Source organism: Poeciliopsis prolifica, unplaced genomic scaffold (assembly GCF_027474105.1).
Source record: "Poeciliopsis prolifica strain line A6 unplaced genomic scaffold, Auburn_PproV2 SCAFFOLD140, whole genome shotgun sequence".
In the NCBI taxonomy this organism is placed as follows: Eukaryota; Metazoa; Chordata; class Actinopteri; order Cyprinodontiformes; family Poeciliidae; genus Poeciliopsis; species Poeciliopsis prolifica.
The window spans coordinates 55186-76884 of NW_026562515.1; the positions used below are offsets into that span (position 1 = coordinate 55186).

Sequence of the window (21699 nt, forward strand, 5' to 3'; positions counted from 1 at the left end):
CACCAAATAAGCATATCATTCATCCACCCAAAAAGAAAAAACAGAGAAAGAAAAAAAAACAAGAAACTTAATATTTACAAATATTTCATCTGTTTGATTCTTACACTTAAAAATGTACAGTTTTGATCCTGATCCAGATGTTGTGTTCCTCCATCGATCCTCCCACCAGGACTGTTTGTCTTCAGTTCCTCTGGACTGAATGAAATCTGCCACAATGGCGCCCTCTAGTGCCAACATATAAAACAAGCCACCACATCCAGGACAAACGTTTTCCTCCCAGCTGCTGCAACACCAGATGGACTTCACAACCTGTTACCTCCTCCTTTGTCCACTGGAGGGACTACAAAAGAGTCCATATTTTGACAGATTAACAGGTCGTCCCTCTGGAGTCTGTCAATGTTTTTAATCTTCTTTTGATCAGTTTGTTTTCTCTTCTGGTTCAAATGTCAACATTTAAGGCTGTGCGAGTTTTTCTTCGTCCTCCTCTTGGCCACAGCGTGTCCTTATATCTTGTTGGCTCCTGATCTGCAGACTTTGTCCAGTCGTGTGATTTGCATTGTGCACATTTCCCATTCAGTAGTTATAAAATCTCAGCTGCTTGTCGCGTTGACCCGTTCCATCCCTCCCCGACCACCAGGCAGTAAGAAAACGGAAAATAAAAGCAAGCGAAAGCTAGCGCATGTTCAAGGACAGCGACGGTGACTCCTGTCAGCCATATTGCATGTTAGCTACCATGTGTTCCTGTTCTGCTAACGGGCCCATAATGCATGTTTGACATCTTCATCTTGAAAAGCAGAGCTGGAAAATGATATATTCCTAAACTAACAGAAGGAGAACAATTAGAAACAACAGACAACAACTGTGTTACCTTTACCCTGTTGAGAAACTCCTTCGTCTCTGCAGCTCTGCACTGCAGGCCGTAAAACCCGCAAAGTGCGCCTGAAGCTACACCGGATATTCAGGATATTAACGAGGTGAGATGAGTTAACTTGCTTATCTAAAAAGTAGTTCTGATATCATCTATGTAATTTAATACTTCATAGGCACAGATCAACTGTATGCATAATTAATGATCTCTTTCTTTACATTGTTAAAAATAAAATACATTTGGGAACCCAAACTACTGACATAAACCAGCTAATGTTGGAATGCATCGTCTCAGGTTGAACTAATGCAAAATTTACCTTTAAATAATAAAACGGTGTGATGAGCTTTGTTGCTTTAATTGGTGGATTATCTGTGATTTGTGGCAAATTCCTATTTTAATGAATTGGGAGAATTTTATGAGCTGAGAAATATTTAATTTGGACTAAGAAGTGGGAAAACGTGCGGCGACTGATTCTCCGTCCTTTCTCCATGTTGCCTTTCTTGAAAAATAATTCATGCATAGATCCCCATTGACAAAACCCCCTTTATATTCTTTCTCCTTTGTACACATTTATATAGAACTATATATAATATCATTTCTCTATAACTATATTGTCAGCAAAAATCTTTCCACATTAAAACACTTGAACAACAACAAAAATAAACAAGATGAATGAAAGAAAACCACAATCAAAGGCCAGTTTGGCACTTGGTCATGAGAACATACAGCTGTTATCAGACAGGGATTAAAATTCATTTCAGCCTTGATCAGAAAGCAAAAAACACATTTGGCACGAACCGTGTTGGTCGACTGAAATGACCTTACTTCTGACATCTCAGTACGTTGTTGCTCCTTAAAGCAAAGAAGCACCCGAAGGAGGGGAGAAGTCGAATGAGCCGTAAATAAGACACAGATGTAGAAAAGAAACAAATAAGAAACTTCACACAACACTCTAGAAGACAGTAAAAGCTGACACCAAAGTAAAAAAGAGAGAACATCAAAGGTCCAAAAGCGTTTGTCCCTTTGAAAATTTCTTTAGATTGGAAACTGTGCACCCTCCTGGAAAAAGGTATGTCTGAAAGATCGACGTCACCTCCGAGCTGATCGTCTGCTCCAACGCAGTTCATTATGTCTCCAAGCTGTACAGCACATGATGGAGGAGGTGGAGTTCCTTTTTGAGAAACGAGAGAATGTAAGAAGAGAATGAAGGCCCTCAACCACAGGCCTCCCTTCTGATTTCGGAGAGTCCAGTACTCCCTGTGTTTAGGTGGTGCTGGGTGGGCCAGTCCCTACTATACCCTGGTGGTGGAGTGGGGGTGTGGCAGGGTGTTGTTGTGGCCGGTGGAAGGGAAGGTGTTGAAGGCATGAAGAGGCTGCATGCTGGTGATGGTGCTTGGGATCATAGTGATGGTGTTGGGCGTCATCAATGGCACATCGTCCGGAGCCCGGCGCAGCGCCAGCGTGTAGTCGGGCGGGCAGGCGGGTCGCAGGATGTCATGTGGTCGAAGGGGCTCCAGGTCGTGGTGAGCGTCGTGCTCAGAGTGCTTCATCTGCAGGGACATGATTTCCTCCTCCTGGCTGTGAGCGAGGTCATTGGCGGGAACGCCGCGCTGAGGAGACAGTCGGTGCCGTCGCATCTCGTGCCGTTTGTCGCGTTTGTAGTAAAGGGCCGCGAATGCCAGGATGTTGAGGAACAGAAGAGAGGCTCCCACAGCCACCGTGACACTCAGCTCAGTGGAGTAGTCACGGGTGTCTCCAGGAAAGAGGTCCTGGATTGGACGGTCCGAGCCCTCGGTTTCAGGATCAGAGGTGAAGGTTGAGTAGGGTGGGGAGTGGTTCGAGGACCTGGAGTCCTTGGCCTGGGTCTATAGGTGTCTGGGCCTGGACCAGGACCAGACGGTGATCGGGTTGTGGTGGGGAAGATCTCATGTAGGCTATGAAGATGGGGGACAAGTTCCAGCCAGAAAGCCACCTTGTTCGCCCTGTAGTTGTCCCGAACTCGAGGTTTTAAGCCAATATGGAGATACTGCTTGTCCTTTGGGTTGAACTTTGTCCAGATGACCTCTTCAAAGCGGTTGGGTTTGGTGTGAATGAACTTCGTGTCCTGAGGGACGGGGAGGTTGGGGTCACTGATGGAAAACAAAAAGAGAATCATTGATTAATGTGAAAAGGCATTGGGAATGTTTTGGAAATACACCATGAATGCTTCACTAAAGATCCGGTTACAACAGCCCCGTTTAGCTCAATTTAACGAAACTCTCGTTTGCTTGAATAGAAAGTCTGGTTCTTTTGGGTAAGTGTGAAGATGCACTATTGGTCTGATGCAGATCAAAAAACAAACTATGGTTTAATCTAGGACTCTGTTTGATTAAAGTGAACTATTGAGTGGTTTGACTGCATATTTGAATGCCAAACGAACTGGAGACCGTTCCAAAAGCAGGAAGTTGACTAAAACGCAGGGCATTCTGGGTAAATACAACCAAAACAAACGTATGAGTTGTGAATGATATGTAACAAACACCATAGTCTGTTGCAATTTTGGTCTACAGAACTATCAGGTGTGAAAACATGCTAAAAAAGACCAATGTATCAATAACTACTGACTGAAGCAGAATAAAATATGTCAGGTTGAAATGAAACCTACCCAGTTTTGGCAAAGTTAGTCCAGTAAGTCATGACCACAGCGCTCAGCATCACGTCATTCTTCGAGAAGTTGCACGGGAACAAGTCAGTGGCGCCGATCATCGGCACGCCAAACACGTACGGTATCTCATCTCCGTGTGCGGCATCGGCCCATTCGGGTCGCGTTTCTGTCTGGCAGTGGTGGTAAAATGTGTAGAAATAGACAGGCGACTGGAACTCAGCGTGAAGTTTAGCAGTGGCCACAGCTGGCGCCACCCACTGGTGGTCTGTGAACAAAGCCAGGAGAGTCTTTCTTCTCATGTCACCATTGTCCCTGTCTGCCCAGTCTGTGTACATGAACTTTATGGTTTCTCTTAGGATGTCTTTGCCTGCAAGAAAACAGGAGACAGAGGAATTGAGAAATGTGATCAAGAAAGCTGAGGTAGAGAGAAACCGTGTGCATTTTAATTAGACACATTTCTAACAAACTAAGAAGTAGAAATTTCTCTAAAATGCATTGAAGTGTGTGGCTGTAATATGGCAAAATTCAAATAACCTCAAGGATTGTGAATAATTTTTGAAGGCACCGTATGTTAAAAGGCGTGACAAAGGGAACAGAATTTGCCTTTCAGATCCCACAATGACTGACGAGAACTTGAGGAGGAGCTGCATTATTCAAACGTGTGTATTTGGTCTGCGGCTTGCTGCGAGGGGTTTGCAGGCTGAGCTGTTGGGAACAACAGCACTGTGATTGGGAGACGGTGGCTGCCTGGGGGCTGATGAGCGACAGCATTAGTGCCCACAGAGCCCCAAAGGCCAAAGCACAGACCCACCGCGGTGAAAGATAATCTCCATGATAGGCGATCTCATTAGCATGCTTGTCTTCGCTGGTACACTCCGCCAAACTCGCTTTTTGTTTCTCATCCCATTTTCTTGCTCACATATTGTTTGAAGATGCACACTTCAATGGGGAGCTGTGATTCTGAGGTGCTTGATGTGTTTTCTTTATGCTCAAGACTAGATCTCTGCAGGAGTTTATATAAAACTGGATGATGTGGAGAGAGATTTCAAAGGTTGATGGATGTTCGTGGTCGAGGTTCCTCACCTTCAGGATATCCGTAGAGATTGTCCACAAAGTTAGAGATCGTGTAGTCGAACGCTGCTGCAGCAGAGATGCCATCGTTGTCCTCGCTGTCGTCCACAAATTTCAGTCCTTCTCCCTGGTTCACACCTATGAGGATGTCATAGTTGAGGAACTCCCCCTAGTGGCACAACAACAGAATTACAAGTTTTGTAAACACATTTAGATGAGACCAGAACCTGTAGTTGTTATTAAAGGTGCTGCGATGCTTTTCCCCCCCACCCACAAATTTCTCCTTCAGTGCAGATTAATTCCACATTTTAATTTAAATGTAACACCTTTCAGACGTCCATCATAAAATCAGCAGGTGAGAAATTAGTTTTTCTGCTTTCACATATGAAGGCTGATGTGGCAAGAAATGTGTTTTGTTTTGAGTTTCTTATTTTGTTTCACTATTCAATATTAATAGGCTCTGGATAATCACCTTACTTTCCTACTTGAACAACTTACATCTATCTCCAGTGAATCGTCACTAATCTAATCTTCTGGATTATATATATATAGGTTATTTGCTTAATAAAACATCTTAATGCATTTAAGTCATGAGAGGTTCACCGTTTCACAGAGAAACTGTGAAATATGAGCCACAGTAATACAATTTTTTGGTTGATAAATTGTCCCAGAAATTATTGCAATACGATAATATTGTTGATTTTCATTTCATTTTCATTAAACATTTTGATTTTGACAAAATATTTCAATTTTGGCCTCTCAAAGCTCAACAAAGTTTAACTTTGTAAAGCTTTAAATATCCAAATAAAACAATCAAAAACAGTAAATTAACGGAAATAAAACACAAACACACCAGAAGCCATAAATAAAATAATTATAAAGTCTTTGGAAACATAATTGCTCTTCACAAAACCATGAAGCTCGTTTTATTTTATCACAGGTTTAACTGTCAGCCTGCACAAGCCGAGTTATTTTTCTCTGACCAACATGTTGCTTCACAGCAGCTGCTAAGTGTCACAGCCTGACCTGTAACTGCGTGAAAAGGTCACATCCACACCTCTCTGCGACTTCTCAACTTCCTCCAGAGCCACTCAGACCATGACGAGGTCGTCGTCTGACCCTCACCTGCTGCATGAGGATCTCCGGGTCGTCCGGCACCACGTCTCCGTCCACCACGGGGCCGAAGGCGATGTGGTAGCGGGCGGGCTGGATGTCCTGGTCCACCAGCTCCCTGAAGGTCTTCCTCCTCAGGCAGTCCACCAGGTCGGCGGTCTCTGAGTAGGTGCAGCCCACCTTCTTGGCCAGGTTCTTGGTGTATTTCAGGGGCTGGTAGTTGACGGACCAGCTGGAGATGGCCGTGCCGCTCTGAGCAATGGCCCGATGGAACAGACCTAAATGGACGAGAGTGAAAAAGGGCATTCATGTTCTGCCTTTCTGAAGGTTTTGGACTGTATTCTTTGGTAGTGATGCAAACAAAAATAAATATTTTTTTCAATAATCTCTGAAGAAATAACATAAATCTGAAAGATTTCCATTCTAAAGCAGAATACAGAACTGCAGCAAAGGACACTGAGGTAGGAGTGGGAACAAACTCTTCCCATAAGTCAAAAGATCCATTTTAACTTTCTTTTCTCTCCTTGCCTTAATTCTCCACCTCCCTGCTTCAGTCTCCCTCCGGCTCCTCAGTTCTGCCCATCCTGAGCTGTTGAAGCCAGTCGAGTGGCTCGTTAAGGGGCCGCCTGCCTCTCCCGTTTCCTCTCAGGCCGCTCCTTTTTCCTTTCCCTCTCCTCTCCAGGGCTGAAGATTGGTCAGTTAATTATTAAGCAGAGCGGCAGAGTCTCCTTTCCCTCAGAGATCAATTATAGTAAGAAGTAGCAGGGAAACAGCTACACCTACATGCATATCTGCTTCAGGAGTGGCAGAGGGAAAGAGCAGGGAGACAGCTATATTTTGTTAGTCCTTAAGATTGGCCTCGGTTATGCTACTTTATTTGGCGTCTTGTCTTTTCTCATTTTTCCCCCTGTTCTTTATCACCTGGGTACTAATTGGCAGATTCTTCCATAACAAATATGGAGCCATCAGAATCTGATCTTCCAGTAAAGGAGAGAAATCAACAACGAAGCATCCTGGACAGGTCAGCAGTTCATCGCAGGGCAACACAAACACAAGAGACATGCAACCATGAACACACAAACCTGAGGATAATTAGGAGAAATCATCTGACCTAACAGTGATGTTTGTGAACTGTGGGAGGAAACCGGAGCACCCGGAGAGAACCACGCACGCACAGGGAGAAATTACAAACTCTACGCAGAAAAGCCTCAGGCGGGGATTTTAAACCTGGGACTTTCTTGCATCTACAGTATTATTTTTGCACACTTCAAGTCTCAGGCAAGTAGACAAACCAGTGATACAAACTTTTCACAATCAATATGGCAGCAATGATGAACCCTCTTAGTTACTGATCAATAATTGTGACACAGTTAATTATAGTTTTGGTGTATTTGACCTGTAAGTTGTTAGAAGAGGTACCAAAAATAGATAAAAGCAATATATGTGCTGATAATTACCTCTGCATTATTGATCTGTTATTTAATAGACAAAGTAGAAGTAGTTGCTCCAGTCAGCAGTAACTGACAGTAACGACGGTTTTAAGGAATCTGATCAGGTTGTTGTGTAGATGATAGCATGTTCATTCGTTTGAACGGCCTAGTTAAATCCTATTGAGTCTATGGCAAACACAAATGTCGGTTTCTAGATGTGTAAACCTACATAAAAAAACTTTTATTTGTAATTGTACAAAGTCAGAGGCTACATGCAAACACTGACTCCAATTTCATGCTACTTTGTGTTGGTTTTCTGCCTAAGATCCCAAAAAAATGTATGAAAGTTTTGTGACAAAATATGTAAACATGCAAATCCTTCTGCAAGGCACCGATGCTCATTTTCTCCATCCTCTATCTCTGCCTCTCATCACATAATCAACATTACGAAGCGTTGCCTTCATCACCGCCCCGCTGTCAGGTTTGATCTGTGAGAACCTGTTGCTGACATGATCGGTGTCCTTTAATGACAGAATGACGGACTCCTTACCTCGGATCCGTGACGGAGGGGGGAAGGAGAGGAAGGATGACAGACAGACGGCTTCTAGTGAGCTGATGTTACACCGATAGATGCTGATGAAGAGGAAGGTGATGATGATGAGGTGACGCCAAAGCAGAGGGATGAAGACAGACAGTGACAGCGGGTTGGTTGTCAGCAACAAAAGAAACAGGGTTAATGTTGGTTCAGTTGGTGGTTAAAGGGTTAATTCAATATAAAATCGATAAAGGACAAAATGCAGAGTGAACATTTCAGGTTTCAGTCTAAACATAAAGACAAAAGGAGCGAAGAAGAATTTAGAAATTGATTTCTTTCTTATTGCAAGTAACACAAGAAGCTCAGAAAGTCATAAAATATCCTCAACACCTCTAAAAGCTACCTAATTAACACATAACTTGTGAAAGTCTATGTATAAAACCAAGTTTTAATGAAGCACATTCAGAGATTTAAAGTGAATTTTTAAACTTCCAAGACAAGCTGCTGACATCCCTGCTGTCTCTGTGTGTGAAATCAACGCCAAGATCAAACTGCACAAACTTTATTTCTTCTCCCAGTGATTCTTTGTTATTGTTTTATGCAGTAAATGTGATAATGACCCAATTAGGACGGCTTCATAAATGCTAAGCAGATTACAGTTAATTACAGTTTATGATTTTGTGTTTGAACTTTATAACTTCAGGCATAAATTATGTTTTCAGTCATTTGGGAACATTGTGGAAAAAATTCCCTCTATGTTGTTTTTATTTAATATCAGGAAAACAAATAATTTGTTTTTAACACTGGAGTCGGGAAGCAGCAGCAAATTAGAACATTTAAGAAAATTTACTGTGGATTTTCACTCGTCTGTGCTTTGGTCAAAATTACACACCCAGGCTTAAATATACATGCAAACCCCAGTTCAATTCAAACTTGTTTCTCCAGAAGGCATTTAATGTGTCGATGTGGCTAGTTGCAATTTCATTTAACTTCAGGTCTTTCTGTGTTGATCTCAGGTCTTTCTGTGTTGATCTCAGGTCACGTCGATATTGAAACCACTTGTGAATCGACCGATTTCCTTTCATCTAAACGCGACGATTTGAATGTTCGGACAGGACGACGACTCTGAACAAGCATCAAAAAACTGATGAAGCTGCCTGACTAGAGACCTCTGGAAAATTTGGTTCATGACTGGAAACCAGGAAGAGTCGTTAAATATTCAGAAAGAATGTGATCAAACTACAAAGTGCATTAATGGTGCATTAATATGAATATATTTGAGCCTTTAGATATAAATCATACCAATTGCAAAAGCCAGTTAACATCATGTTTAGCTTCATTTGCATTTCAGCTTCTCAAGCTCAGATATATGGAACTAAAAATCTGAGATAATTATCTCTATGTAAACTAAAACTGCTTTTATTTAACAATAGTAAAGATTTTTCCTCATCGCTGCAGCATGTTAGAAACAGGTGCTGCATAATTGTTGTAGTTAAAGTTAAGAAGTTAAGTTCCTGGATTAATTCGCTGGTTAACAGACATCAGCGGCTTCAGCGGCTCAGTCAAGCTTTCACAGCACATTTGTTTTCCAAGCACATTTACCGAGAATTAATTAGTCAAAACAGATGACTGCTCGGTGCTTGAGGTCCAGAGACACACAGAGAATCAGAACAGATGTGAAACTGCTTTTTCACATCTCTTTCTGTTCACCCACACTTCTGGCCTTTCCCGTTTGTGTGTGAGGCGGGAAAACGGGGCGAGAAGGCAGAGATATTCAGGGCGAGACCTCGAGCGATGCAGAGAACAGAGAGCAACGATCTGAGGAGGACAGCTTCAAGACGCCGTGATCAAAGGCGGCGAGCGCGTGGCCGTTGGCCGCGGATTGTCAGCACGCTGATCTCGGCTCAGATCAAAGCGGCCCGGTTCGCGGTTCTCTGTCCTCTGGTGAGGCTGCGTTAGTGCTTAGCCCCCGGGGTGTTTTGTGCTGGTAATGGGGAGCAGGAGGTCGAACACATGTAGGGTTTTGATGAAGGAAGGGCCTTCCTGCTGCACAACAGAAGCGTCGGCGAGGCAGGTAATGTGGGGTAATGCCGGCGCTCCCGACTCATTTATCTTCTGAGGATGTGAGCGACGCAGAGAGGATCAAACCTGCACGCGCTCATTAGGCACCCGGGAGCTCAAATCCGTACGCTCAAAGGACAAGCTGGGTGTTTTCTTTCAGAGAGTCAAGTGAGCCTCACAGGTTTTAACAGGTGACAGGCTGAAGCTGCCAATCTGCATAATTAAGATCTGTCTGTCTGTCTGTCTGTCTGAGAGCTCAAATACAATCCAAAAACATTTTATGTCATCCTAATCTGTCATTCTTCTCTCTTTGGTTAAAGCAGCAGTATGTAACGTTTATTAAACAAAATGTTTTCATTATGTACTGACAGTAAAACATAAGATAATCTGCAAAAAACAAATTGATCTCCTCTGTTTTTCCCTGAGTTTATATTACCATCTGAAGGAATGTACCAAAAACAACCAATCAGAGCCAGGAGGAGGGTCTTACTGCTGTCAATCAATGTGCTAATTACAGCCTCCCTTTGCTCTGAATAGGTTGCTATGAATGCTAAAGCTAGTTAGCATAACCACCAATGATGGCAGATAATCAGTTTTCTTGTCCTTCCACCATTAGCATATTGAGCAAAGTGTACATAGGTGTGATTGACGGCGCTAAGACCCTCCTCCTGTTTCTGATTGGTTGATTTTGGTGCATTTTTTTTTAGATGGCAGCAGAAACTCAGGGAAGAGGAGGATGGGATGGATCTTTTCACAGATTATCTGTCTCATATTATACTGTCCCAACATGATGACAGGTTTAAAAAATATGTAAAATCCATATTTTTACAAAACTCAATCAGTGCGACACAGTAAAGCATCAACTTACCTTCAGAGTGGTGAGACAGGATGAGCAGGTTAACGCAGGAGGCCCCTGCTCCAGATCCAAAGATGGTGATCCTCTCGGGGTCGCCGCCAAAATGGCCGATGTTTTCGTTGAGCCAGCGCAGAGCCTGAATCTGGTCCAGCAGGCCGTAGTTCCCCTTCGCGACTGATCGCCGGTGCTGAGGAAATGTTGGTTGAGAAACGGAAAAGTGGAGAAACACAGAATTAATGATGCTGTTAGCTTTCATAATGTTTTCTTCATTGAAAGGTAAATCAGATTGTAGTTAAAATGCTGAGCACAAGGAAAGAGTTAGACAAAACTTCAATTATCACTTCTAAACTCATTAAAAAAGAAAATAAAAAAACACTTTTACTTGACATTTCACAATTTTTCTACATTGGACAGTTTTAATCCTGAGGTCTTAGATAAAGTAAAAAATAAAAAAAAACATCTAGAGCTGAATCAGTATTTAATAAATTAGAATATTCTGATACCTTTTGAAAATAACATCCTTTTCATTAAGCCCATTTCTGTATTGAAAATGTCACATTTCTATTAGTTATAAGTGTAAATGATCATATTTGACAGAAATAAATCCTTTTAAACATCCATCTGTATGTAATTAATCTTTGTAATGTGTTTCACTTGGCGATAAAGTTCCTGGAATATATGGACTTTTTAATAAGATCCTAATTTATTGAATGGGATGTAAAAAGCATCAATAAAAAAACATTTGAGCTTTTTACCGCACAGTTAAAAAGTAATAAAAAAGGAGCAGTAGAAACATTAACATGCTGAATATTTACTAAACGTTCATAACCTTATTTTTATTGGAAACACTGATGACATCATCTCTGTTTTCAGAAATATTTTAAGGATTTCCTGACGACGTTCAAGTCCAGAAAATCACACACACGATCCTGACTCTGCATGAATCGATGCACGTCTAACCCGAGCATGCTGACTCTGAACGTGACAGCTTTCCATACATCACTGATGTTCACCTAATTAAACCCAGAAGTCTGCATGTTCTGCACCTCAGATCTCCATGACACGCAGTTCCCTCTGTTAGCTGATATTTGCCTCACTATTAAGTATCTTTAATTGTTCAACCAAAGACTTAGCTCGTCTCCACTTAGGTAGCAATTAACCGGCAGTCTCTGAATGGAACCTCTAATTAGAGCCTATTAAAGACAAGCATACTGGATAAGTTGTTCATTAAGCCTAAACAATGGATGTTAAACACTTATAAACAGATAGCAAGGTTAGGATATAAAAACAAACAGAGCACATAAAGAGGGATACTAATTAGAGATAAAACCTTAAAAGGCATCAACATCTATGAAATTACAGTAAAACTGGCTTAGATAATGTAACTAAATGTGACTTTTTGTCACTTTAATGTGAATTTATGGGGTTAGGATGATACAATCTGATTAGTTGTCAGGTTTCTGTTTATCGAAGTAATTAAGTTGAGACCCAAAAACAATGAACTAGTCAGAATATAAATATATTAATTATCTTTTAGGAAGAACTCAATATTTCAGTGCATCGTAAATCTCGCATCCACACAGGATGTTAGAAAAGCTCTTTTTAATACTTTTTAAATAAATATGTGTAAATTATATTGTCTAAAGTGATATTAGTGTATTAAATTACTATATTCATGTTGGTGATTTAGTTAACACTGAAACTGAAAAAAAGAAAAATGTGCAGCAGATATTTATCAACTAGTATTTGTGTGAAAATGGCGCCACTGTGTGGCAAGACAAAGAATGACAACTCTGAGTCAGAAATCTGGCAGAAAATACTAGTACTAGAACGATTAATAAAAATCATATTAATATTAATACAGGCGAAAAGTAGAGCAGTTATCAAACACAAAAGATTAAATAAAGAAAGATCTTATAAAATCTGTATTTTATATGGATTATATGGGCATAAAAGTGACATTTTGAAGAAAAGTTTGATGTTCATGTTCTGCAGTCTCAATATTCCTTACAGCCTGATGAAATTATCTCAGAAACAAATAATAGATGGACTTCATAATCTGTTGTTTGAATGTTCATATTGTCTGTAACTGAATTTGACAATAAACAATAAGAGTTTGTCTAAGATTTATACACTTGGAGAGGAAAACATAAACGACCAAATGTTTTCCTCATCAGCTGAAGCCAAAATAACTCCAGTTTCTGCTTGTATTTATTGATCATTTCTGTATTACAGAACCAAAAGCCAACAAGGCGTTTATCAATGAGACTGGACCCTTTGGTGCTGCTCTTTAAATTCCAGAAACACATAAAAACAAGCAGCACATTGGGGTAAATTAATTAAAGGGAAGCACAAACACAGGGCGAATAAGCCGCTTTAATGCCCGACTGTAAACACCACAATAAATTAAACAACGGTTATGCTAAGTAGGTCATTAATTAGGGTGATTAATCTAAAAAACAGCAATACCACTGTGTCAGCGCCGTGTTTTGAAGATAATACGGTGACCTGCTACTGAAACGTCCAGGTATGAGAGGATGGAAATACATAAATCTGTTTCTTATTCTTTTTGTGCAGCTTAATGACGCATTGAATGTTTTGTTCTCTGGGTGTTAATAGTTTTATTTCAGCGGACTGAAATCGTGCTCGTGTTGTTTCTCCTCCTCTCTCTTCGTCTGACAATAAGTCAGCGTGCGATGGCCTCCCCCTCCACGCCCCATAATCTGACGAAGGGTTGGGAAAACGTGGAGGACGGGTTCAAGCATGGCGACGCGGCACGAAAACCCTGCTCTGCTTGAGTCGTATTTAAAACCGGTGAGGAATGACGGGTTAGATGGGCGAGGCAGAGAGGAGAGATAAATAAAAGGAGCAGGCGCAGAGGACAGTGGGTGTTCTGTGACTCCCGGATAGAGGAGCAGTGTTTCATCTGCCTCCAAGACACCAGGGGTTGGCTCCAACACACACACACACACACACACACACACGCACACACACACACACACACACATGCACACACCCACACACGCATGCACACGCAGGGATGCTGATCAAAGGCTGACACTACAGAAAAGACTGCAGCCTTTCCTTTCCCCTGCATCTCCTTTACTCTTCCCATACCAGACATGTGAGCACACATCCTGCTACAGACACGCTTCTGCAAACATGAAGCGGTCACATATCATTGGAAAATTATTTATAAAAATGCATGTTTTGAATAGCATGTGAAAATAAAACCTGCTTTCATGCTTTTTATGCTGTTGTGTTTATGAGTATGCTTATTTTTCATTCCGATTTATTTGTTCACACATATCTAAACAATGGCTTTAACATCTGACTGAAGGACACACTCCTAACGCTGAGTGTGAATAGATGGTTGGAGAGCCAGATGTCTCTAGGTGTGTGTGTGGGTGTGTGTGTGTGTGTGTATGTGTGTGTGTGTGTGTGTGTGTGTGTGTGTGTGTGTGTGTGTGTATGTGTGTGTGCGTGTGTGTGTGTGTGTGTGTAGTAATTATTCTCTGTCAAAGGAGTCCAGAAAATCACATGTTCTCAGCTTCATTCTCACAGTTCAGAGGCTCATGTCACATATTTTTTATTCCCAGAAGGGAACAACGTGAGGAAAGAGAAAAAGGAATTGGAAAAAGGGGAAATAAATGACAACATTTCTGTTTTCTTCATCAGGCTCAAGAAGAGGTTTTTTTTCTTCACAAATAGCACTTTGGCTTCAACGCAGCATCTGGCCTTGGGTGATTTGCTTCGCTGTTTGTTCTCTGTCTTATTGTGCTTTTTATCTCTGTAAAGTTGTTATTCCCATTGCCAGGCTGTGGCAGCCAAATTATCTGTGGAATTATTCACATTTTATGCCCTCATGCTGGGAAGGACCCCTCTGAGTGAGGGTGTGTGTGTGTGTGTGTGTGTGTGTGTGTGTGTGTGTGTGTGTGTGTGTGTGTGTGTGTGTGTGTGTGTGTGTGTTTTGGGAAATATTTGCTGGTTCTTTCTTGCTGGTTTGGTCTAGAACAGATTTTTCTAATCAATCTGTGTCACGGCTCATGTAATGAAGCATTTCTGCATTTCTCTTGTGGACAGTAACTCAGAACTTGAACTTTATTGATTCATTGTTTCTGACCTGATCGGTGGCATTGCTATGGAAACCACAGGACCAGATCCCTGACCCGGATGAAAATAAACTAAAACAGCCCGACGCGACCCGTTTCCCTCAGATCGCAAATATTTGATGAAGTTACGTTCACAGCTGCAACTGGAAAAGCCTTTGACCTTCAGCATCAATCGTTCCGGGAGGCGTGTTGTGATTCTACGATTAGGACTGCAGCCAACAACGATTCTGGTTTAAAATCACGCTGATGATTTCATTTTAAAAAAAATACATATTTCGTTGCATAAAATGCGGCAGCGTGGCGAATGTCTGAACATCTGAAGCTAAAATCAACATGTGAAAAGCTCTGATCTTTCTTCTTTGCATCAATACAATGCAGGGCTAATCTATTGATTATTTTAGGAATAACTGACTAACTATTGATTTACAAAAGTTTTTTTTTTTTTTTTTTACTGAATTTGAACCAGGTCAAGCTAAAAGTGTCACTTGGGGAGGTTTGAGTAGAACAAACAGATAAAAAATAGTTTATTTTTTTTCATTTTAAATACAAAATGCATATGTTCTTTAGTAAGTACTTACTTCTCTGACTGAATCGCTAACTATATGATCCAGTTAACAATTAATCGATTACTAAGTTAGTCAACTAAAAAGATTAATCATGATTAATCTGAGTAATCGTTTCGACCCTGTTTACTACTTTTCTTTGTGATACTGTAAGAAACAGAAATAAAGTAAAATTGTCTTAAGTGTATTTATTTTTTAAATAAATGTGCAGCGGCTGCAGTTGGTAGCTCTGCTGCAACAAGAAGGTCTCAGGTTTGAATCCCGGCCTGCATGGAGTCTGAATGTTCCCCGTCTGCATACCATAACTTCAGGATTTAAAAAAACTATTTTGATGAATAAAATGTTAATCTACAAAATTCAACTGAGTATAAACTGCTAATATTAGATCATAATCATATTTTACTCTCTCCTGCTTTGTTTCTTTTCCTCCTCCACTCCCTCATTGGCTCCTCTACGCTCCGTTCTTTCATCTCTTGGGCCTCCGGTGAGTCGGTGTCTCTGTTCCTGGGTCCAGACCGCAGCTGAAAGCTGCTGGTCTCTGAAGTCCAGACAGTGGAGAAAGAGGAAGCAGGCCAGCTCCCAGCAGAGAGAGACCATATGCACACGCAATGTTTCCTCAAAACCTGCAGATCAGCCCCACGTCAGTCTGCGGTGCAGACGTTCAGCTTCAGGAGCTCAGATCTCCCTGTTTCTGCCGATCTAAAAGAGTCGTAAAGTTGTAGAGCAGCGGCGTCAAACTCGTTTTCATTTTGGGTTTTATCAAGATCACGGATATTCTTGTCAGAAACCCGTTAAACTGTTAAAATGTTATTGAGTAGTTGCGTCTGCACCTGATAAGCACTTCTTTAAAATAATAGTGAACAAGTTTTGAAACTGATCAGTTCCTTCAGGAGTCATTGATTTTTTTAAAATTTCTTTTTGGAATGAAAATTACAGATTTGTGGAGCTAATTTAGAAATGAATGACGGTAAATGTGACTTTTGTTATAACTCGACATCAAGTGAAGCTGAGAAAGCAATGTAGGAGAAATAAGATACACTGCCACCTCCAGGTGGGAGTTAGCGTCACCATTTTGACCATTTTGGTGGAAAATTTGCAGTAAACTCACAATTCAAGCATTATCTTAAAAATGTGTGGATCTGTTGATGCTGCGTGATTCTGGATTCACAAAGAAATGGAGAGACTGATATTTAAGCACACAGCTGTTACGTCAAAGTTTAATTTGTGTTCCTCTGGCGTCCAAAGGGCCATGTCAATATCTATAGCAGAGCAGATTTGGCCCTCGGGCCTCGAGTTTGACACACGTGTTGTAGAGGAAGACCCAGTGACAGCGAACAAGAAAAATGAGATCAGAGGGAGACAAAAAGAGCCACAGAGGGACAAAAAACGAGAGAGGAGGCGAGATTATAGATGAATGTTTTTGTGTTTCCCCGGGGAACAAAGAGAAGGAGCTCCATCGGTTTCACTCGTCTGCTTTTAACCTGAGTCATGACAAAGTGGCAGCGAGTGTCTATCGATCAGATCTGGTTGCCCTGTGAACACTTTCACAGCCCACAGGAGGAACAGTTCACAGTCCCGATCACACACACTTGAATCAGGAGGTGTGTGTGTGTGTGCTCAGAATCACTTGAAAGTCTTCCTGATTTGGAATCCAACATTTCCTCCTCAGACCAACTCTTTCCATCGTCTCTTGTTTGTCTGTCACTCGGCTCCCGGGGTGTTGCAGGCCCTGTGGGGCCGGAGGGAGTCAGGAGGTAATGATGGGTGAAATAGGGGCGCCATGGGCCACGTCGGACATGATGTATGACCTGAAGTCTTGGCTCTTCGCATGGGTCTTGTACAAAGCCAAAAAAAAAAAAAAAAAAATGACTCCCATCATTGCCAGAGATGTTTTCATAGAGTCAAAATTATTATTTGTGTTTCACTTTTCCAGAGCAGCAGAATGTTTTTTTTATTCTACTTTTTGTTTTCCTTCAGTTTAATTGTGTTTGCTAAATTTCTGTGTGGATTGAAAAGCAATTTATTAAGAATTCAGACTCTTGTAACATTTCTAATCAAAATTTGAAGCAAGGAGGTTATGACACCACCTTCACCGTGTGAACAGTTGAAATTTCAGAGATTGTTTGGTTCTGCTGCCATATTTGATTTTGAGGTGAAAAATGTTGGACTTTGCAAACTGAAAGAGGTGAACTGACTGCGGTTTTTTGGCGGATCCAAGATTAAAATCCCGACCTTCTGATTCTGATTTTGGCTAAATATAGCAAGAAAGTCGCTGTTGGCAACACTTTGGTGATTATTGGTTGATTTTTAGACCTTCACTGAGGTAGAGAAGATCGGTGGATAAAATCGGCTTCATATTTACGCATCAGCCGATCAGCGATGAATCAGGACAATCTGCGCCGATGAATCGTTGAACCTCTACTTCATTGGATTGAACTTTCCCAGCTTGTAACATGAATGTCCAACCTTCAAGTAGAAATGAAGAGTTTCCTCTCACTGCTAATGAAATTGATACATAAAAACGTTTCGGCTGTCAGAAGACATAGTGAAATAAATTTAGAGTAAACATAAAGTCACGAAGAAACCCCAACTTTTAAGTTAATGTTTTGGGAGAATGATTAAACATGGCGGAAATCAAAGAGGATCAGATATGAATTTTGATCTATAAAATATGAGTCAAGCTTTTGAGCCACGCTTAACATAATTCAACTTAAGCACATTTTTGATCATCCGGTGATAAACATCATCGTATCGCGATAGATTATCTCTGACAAAAACAGAAAAATGCGGCTTTTAAAGACTCTGGAAATGTTTAGAGTATCAACTCAGCTCTTCTAGGAACGCTCCACGTCTTTACATGTAGAGCTGTAGACAGTTCCAAATTATTAAAACTTCAACATATCACAAAAACGACGCGGAGCTCCAGAGCCAGGATGGAGGGAAGAAGAAGAGAAAAACAGAAAGCAGGAAACAAGAACTAATGAATCCCCAAACTGCACCTTCTGCCAGCAGCAGCAACAGCTGTGCAGTTCCTCAGATTTAAAAAGCAAAACAAACAAGCAGCTAAAATAAATGAGTAAACACGAATTGTGAGTCTGCTGGGGTTTGTAAATGTGTCTGTGTGTGTGTGTGTGTGTGTGTGTGTGTGGGTGTGTGTGTGTGTGTGTGTGTGTGTGTGTGTGTGTGGGTGTGTGTGTGTGTGTGTGTGTGTGGGTGTGTGTGTGTGTGTGTGTGTGTGTGTGGGTGTGTGTGTGTGTGTGTGTGTGTGTGTGTGTGTGTGTGTGTGTGTGTGTGTGTGTGTGTGGGTGTGTGTGTGTGTGTGTGTGGGTGTGTGTGTGTGTGTGTGTGGGTGTGTGTGGGTGTGTGTGTGTGTGTGTGTGTGTGTGTGTGTGTGGGTGTGTGTGTGTGTGTGTGTGTGTGTGTGTGTGTGTGTGTGTGTGGGTGTGTGTGTGTGTGTGTGTGTGGGTGTGTGTGTGTGCGCGCGCTCGTAACGTCTTGAAGCGTCTCATTGTACTCCTGCGCATTCAAACCTTCCATCATCATGTAAACATACGTAGGAATGATCGACTTTTGCTTCAGGTTTCTGCATTTTGCAGTTGCAACTTCAGCGAATGTTTGCGGGTCTCTGGAGCTGAAAGTACGCGGAGTTTTTCCACTACGCTCTGGCATCGTTCTCACATCAAACAGAGCCCACGCTGCGATGGCCTAGATACCGCTGCTCCGTCAACACGCAGCCCCTCACTCTGCATGGTAATGTTTGCAGCCAGCCTGGCTGCCGTTGGTTGGCTCAGCTTTGTTGTGTTTTTTTTAATTCAGCTGGCACAGTTGGGGATACTCTGGCATTACTTTTCTTGGACCGTTTGTTATTGTTCATAGCATTTCCAAACTATTTTCTTACAAGTGCAGAAACAAAATAGTGATTAAGGAGTACAGCTTGGAGGTTTTTCTTTTGTCTCTGCGTATCGTAACGTAAATCTGGCTGTGCTCGTTGAAAAACAACAAAACTCACAAAATGAAAATCTATGTTGCCTCATTTCAAAGCAGGGTCATTTCAGAAGAGAAACAATACAGAAACTGTTTTTTTAGCTAATATTTTCTTTATTTTAAGATGATTTCATTTGTCCCACCTCAAAGTTTCAGTGTGTAATGTTTATAACATTTTTTTTTACATATTCAAACTTTTATCATTAATACTGGCAGATTATTTCACTTATAAAAAGACATTTTCTCATGTTACGAATGAAATAATCTGCCATCGGATATAGTCAATTTTTTTCATCAATATTAAGAAATTAGTGTCTTAAAAATGTCTTTCTACCTGAAAAGTTACTTGTAAACAAGATATTTGTCGTGGAACCTGGAGAAATAATGAGTTTTAGTGTTTTGTTTTTCTCCAGTAACACCATAAATAAATTTGCATAAACGCTCTAAACCTTTAAAGACACACCTGTTGCTAAACTTGCCTGAGAGTTGAACAGAATGTCTTAAAGTCTCCCCTGCTGCTCCGTAAACGTTCCATCAAACAGACGCCTTCATATCGGCTCCTTTTAAACGCCGGTTTTAAATCGTCGTTCAGCTGCTGACCTTCATTTCCACTCTCCCAGCGCAGCCTGTGAGGCCCAAAACCTTATTCTCTCATGCAGTTCGGCTGAACTGTCTAAATAAAAAAGTCTTCTTGAAAAATAGTGAACATCCTGTGCATGTTTCTGTTTGTTTAGTTTTCAAATAAACTCAAAGACGAGCGCAGGAGCGATAAACAGACACACTAAAGATGGAGTTGTTATGTAAAACTCTCTGCTGTGTTTAAAAAAATAACAATTTGAGGAATTAATAAAAGAGCAAATCCAACGTGTATTTGGTGTCATTTTTAAGTCACCAAGCCCTCGGAGTCAGAATTTGACGAATAGAAGAACTAACTATTCTGTAGAGTCATTCATAAATATTTAAGAACAGCATTTAATCTACAGAATAAGACCATTAGATCTGAAATATTTATTACTATTATAATTATGGGAGATATATGGAGTAGTAGAGACATTCATTTGATTTAAAAGGACAAAGTATTAAAACTTTAGACACATTCAGGCTTTTTAACAAGATTTAACATAAAAAAGTCCTTAAAAGTGATGTGGGCTCCAGTTGGCTAATGAAAACTTTCATAATTTAAAAAAATAATTAGACATTTGTTAAATAAAGACATATCCACATGTATTATCAGAGACTAAAGCAGCCATCATTGAGAAGGGATTTCAATGCTGCCTACTGGAAAACTCAACATTCACCATTCCTGTCTGCTTTCTGCAAACAAAACAATCAGTGTAAAATGATCAGATCTGTAACAGAAAGGTCTGCAGCTCCAGTAACCTTTAGATGTGTTTCTGCTCCAACACACCTGAGTCAAAAGGCTTAATCTCCTCCCTGGCAGGTGAGAAAGTTTTCCAAAGGACCAGTGAGTTTAAAGGGAAAACTTCACCAAAGAAAACCCACCGCATTTTCTGAAAGTCCTCCATTATGTCCAGGTAAATATATTAACAGAGTAGCACAGCAACACTTCACTGTATCCAGCTTCAGGGCGCCCGTCATGCTGACAGGCCCACCAACAGCAAGAAGTCCAAGGCTGCGCAGCGTCTATTATTTCTGAATGTAATAAACAGCAAACAAATAAATGTGCCTCAGGCTGTTGTCAGAGGTGCTGTTTTCTCCCGTCAGACAAATGGAAAAAGCTGCTTCCATGTGCAAAGCCAGTGTGTGCCCTTCATAATGCACACTGATCCCAACAAGCAGGTGAAGCTATGAATGATGGCGCTTTGAGGAGAGGAGAGCGAAAAACTGGAGCAAATCTGGTCAAGACAAAAAACTACATTCAGGTTTGTGACTTTGGATGTAAATGAGTTCAAGGTGTCTGCAAATGTTGCCAGGTTCTGTAAGGCCGGTTTAAAAAAATCCCCCCAAAAGGAGCCCTGCTGCTTCAAACCTCCAGGATATGAATAAATAAAACCAGTCCTGCTGCGCCGCCATTTACAGCCACTGGCAAAATAAAAATGCATCTCAGGTATAATAAAGCATGTGGCGGCCATTTAAATAATCGAGCTCTTGTCTTTCTGCCTAAAATTACATCGTCTCAAGTGTCAGTCTCTCAGTCATGACTGGCCCATTTCAGCAGCTCAGTCCAGTGACCTCCTTTATTTTCTGTCGCTAAACTTTGGACCTTTTAGACTTTAGGTCATTTGAAAAGTTATTCTGACTGTTTTTGCACTGGTGTATTCGTTCATCAGCTGATTAAAACCTCATTTTAATAAATCTTCCACTCAACTAATAACTTGACTTAGTTATACTCATTTATACACTTATTCACATAATTACTGTATTAATTGCAGAGTAAATTACATATTTACTCTGTTACATAAAGTTCACTCAGTAATATTTACCTAATGATTGATATTCCA

The 21699-nt window shown here is 41.0% G+C and overlaps 1 protein-coding gene across 1 annotated transcript in view; it reads right to left on the minus strand.

The window, feature by feature from the left end:
• Positions 1–2124: 2124 nt before the first annotated feature.
• Positions 2125–21699, minus strand: part of nlgn2a (neuroligin 2a) — a 127214-nt gene continuing 107639 nt past the window's right edge. The window contains 7 exon segments of the mRNA XM_055025257.1: positions 2125–2696; positions 2699–2997; positions 3513–3879; positions 4596–4752; positions 5709–5974; positions 10591–10752; positions 10755–10820. Coding sequence (XP_054881232.1) covers positions 2161–2696; positions 2699–2997; positions 3513–3879; positions 4596–4752; positions 5709–5974; positions 10591–10752; positions 10755–10820 — 1853 coding nt within the window. The 3' untranslated portion in view covers positions 2125–2160.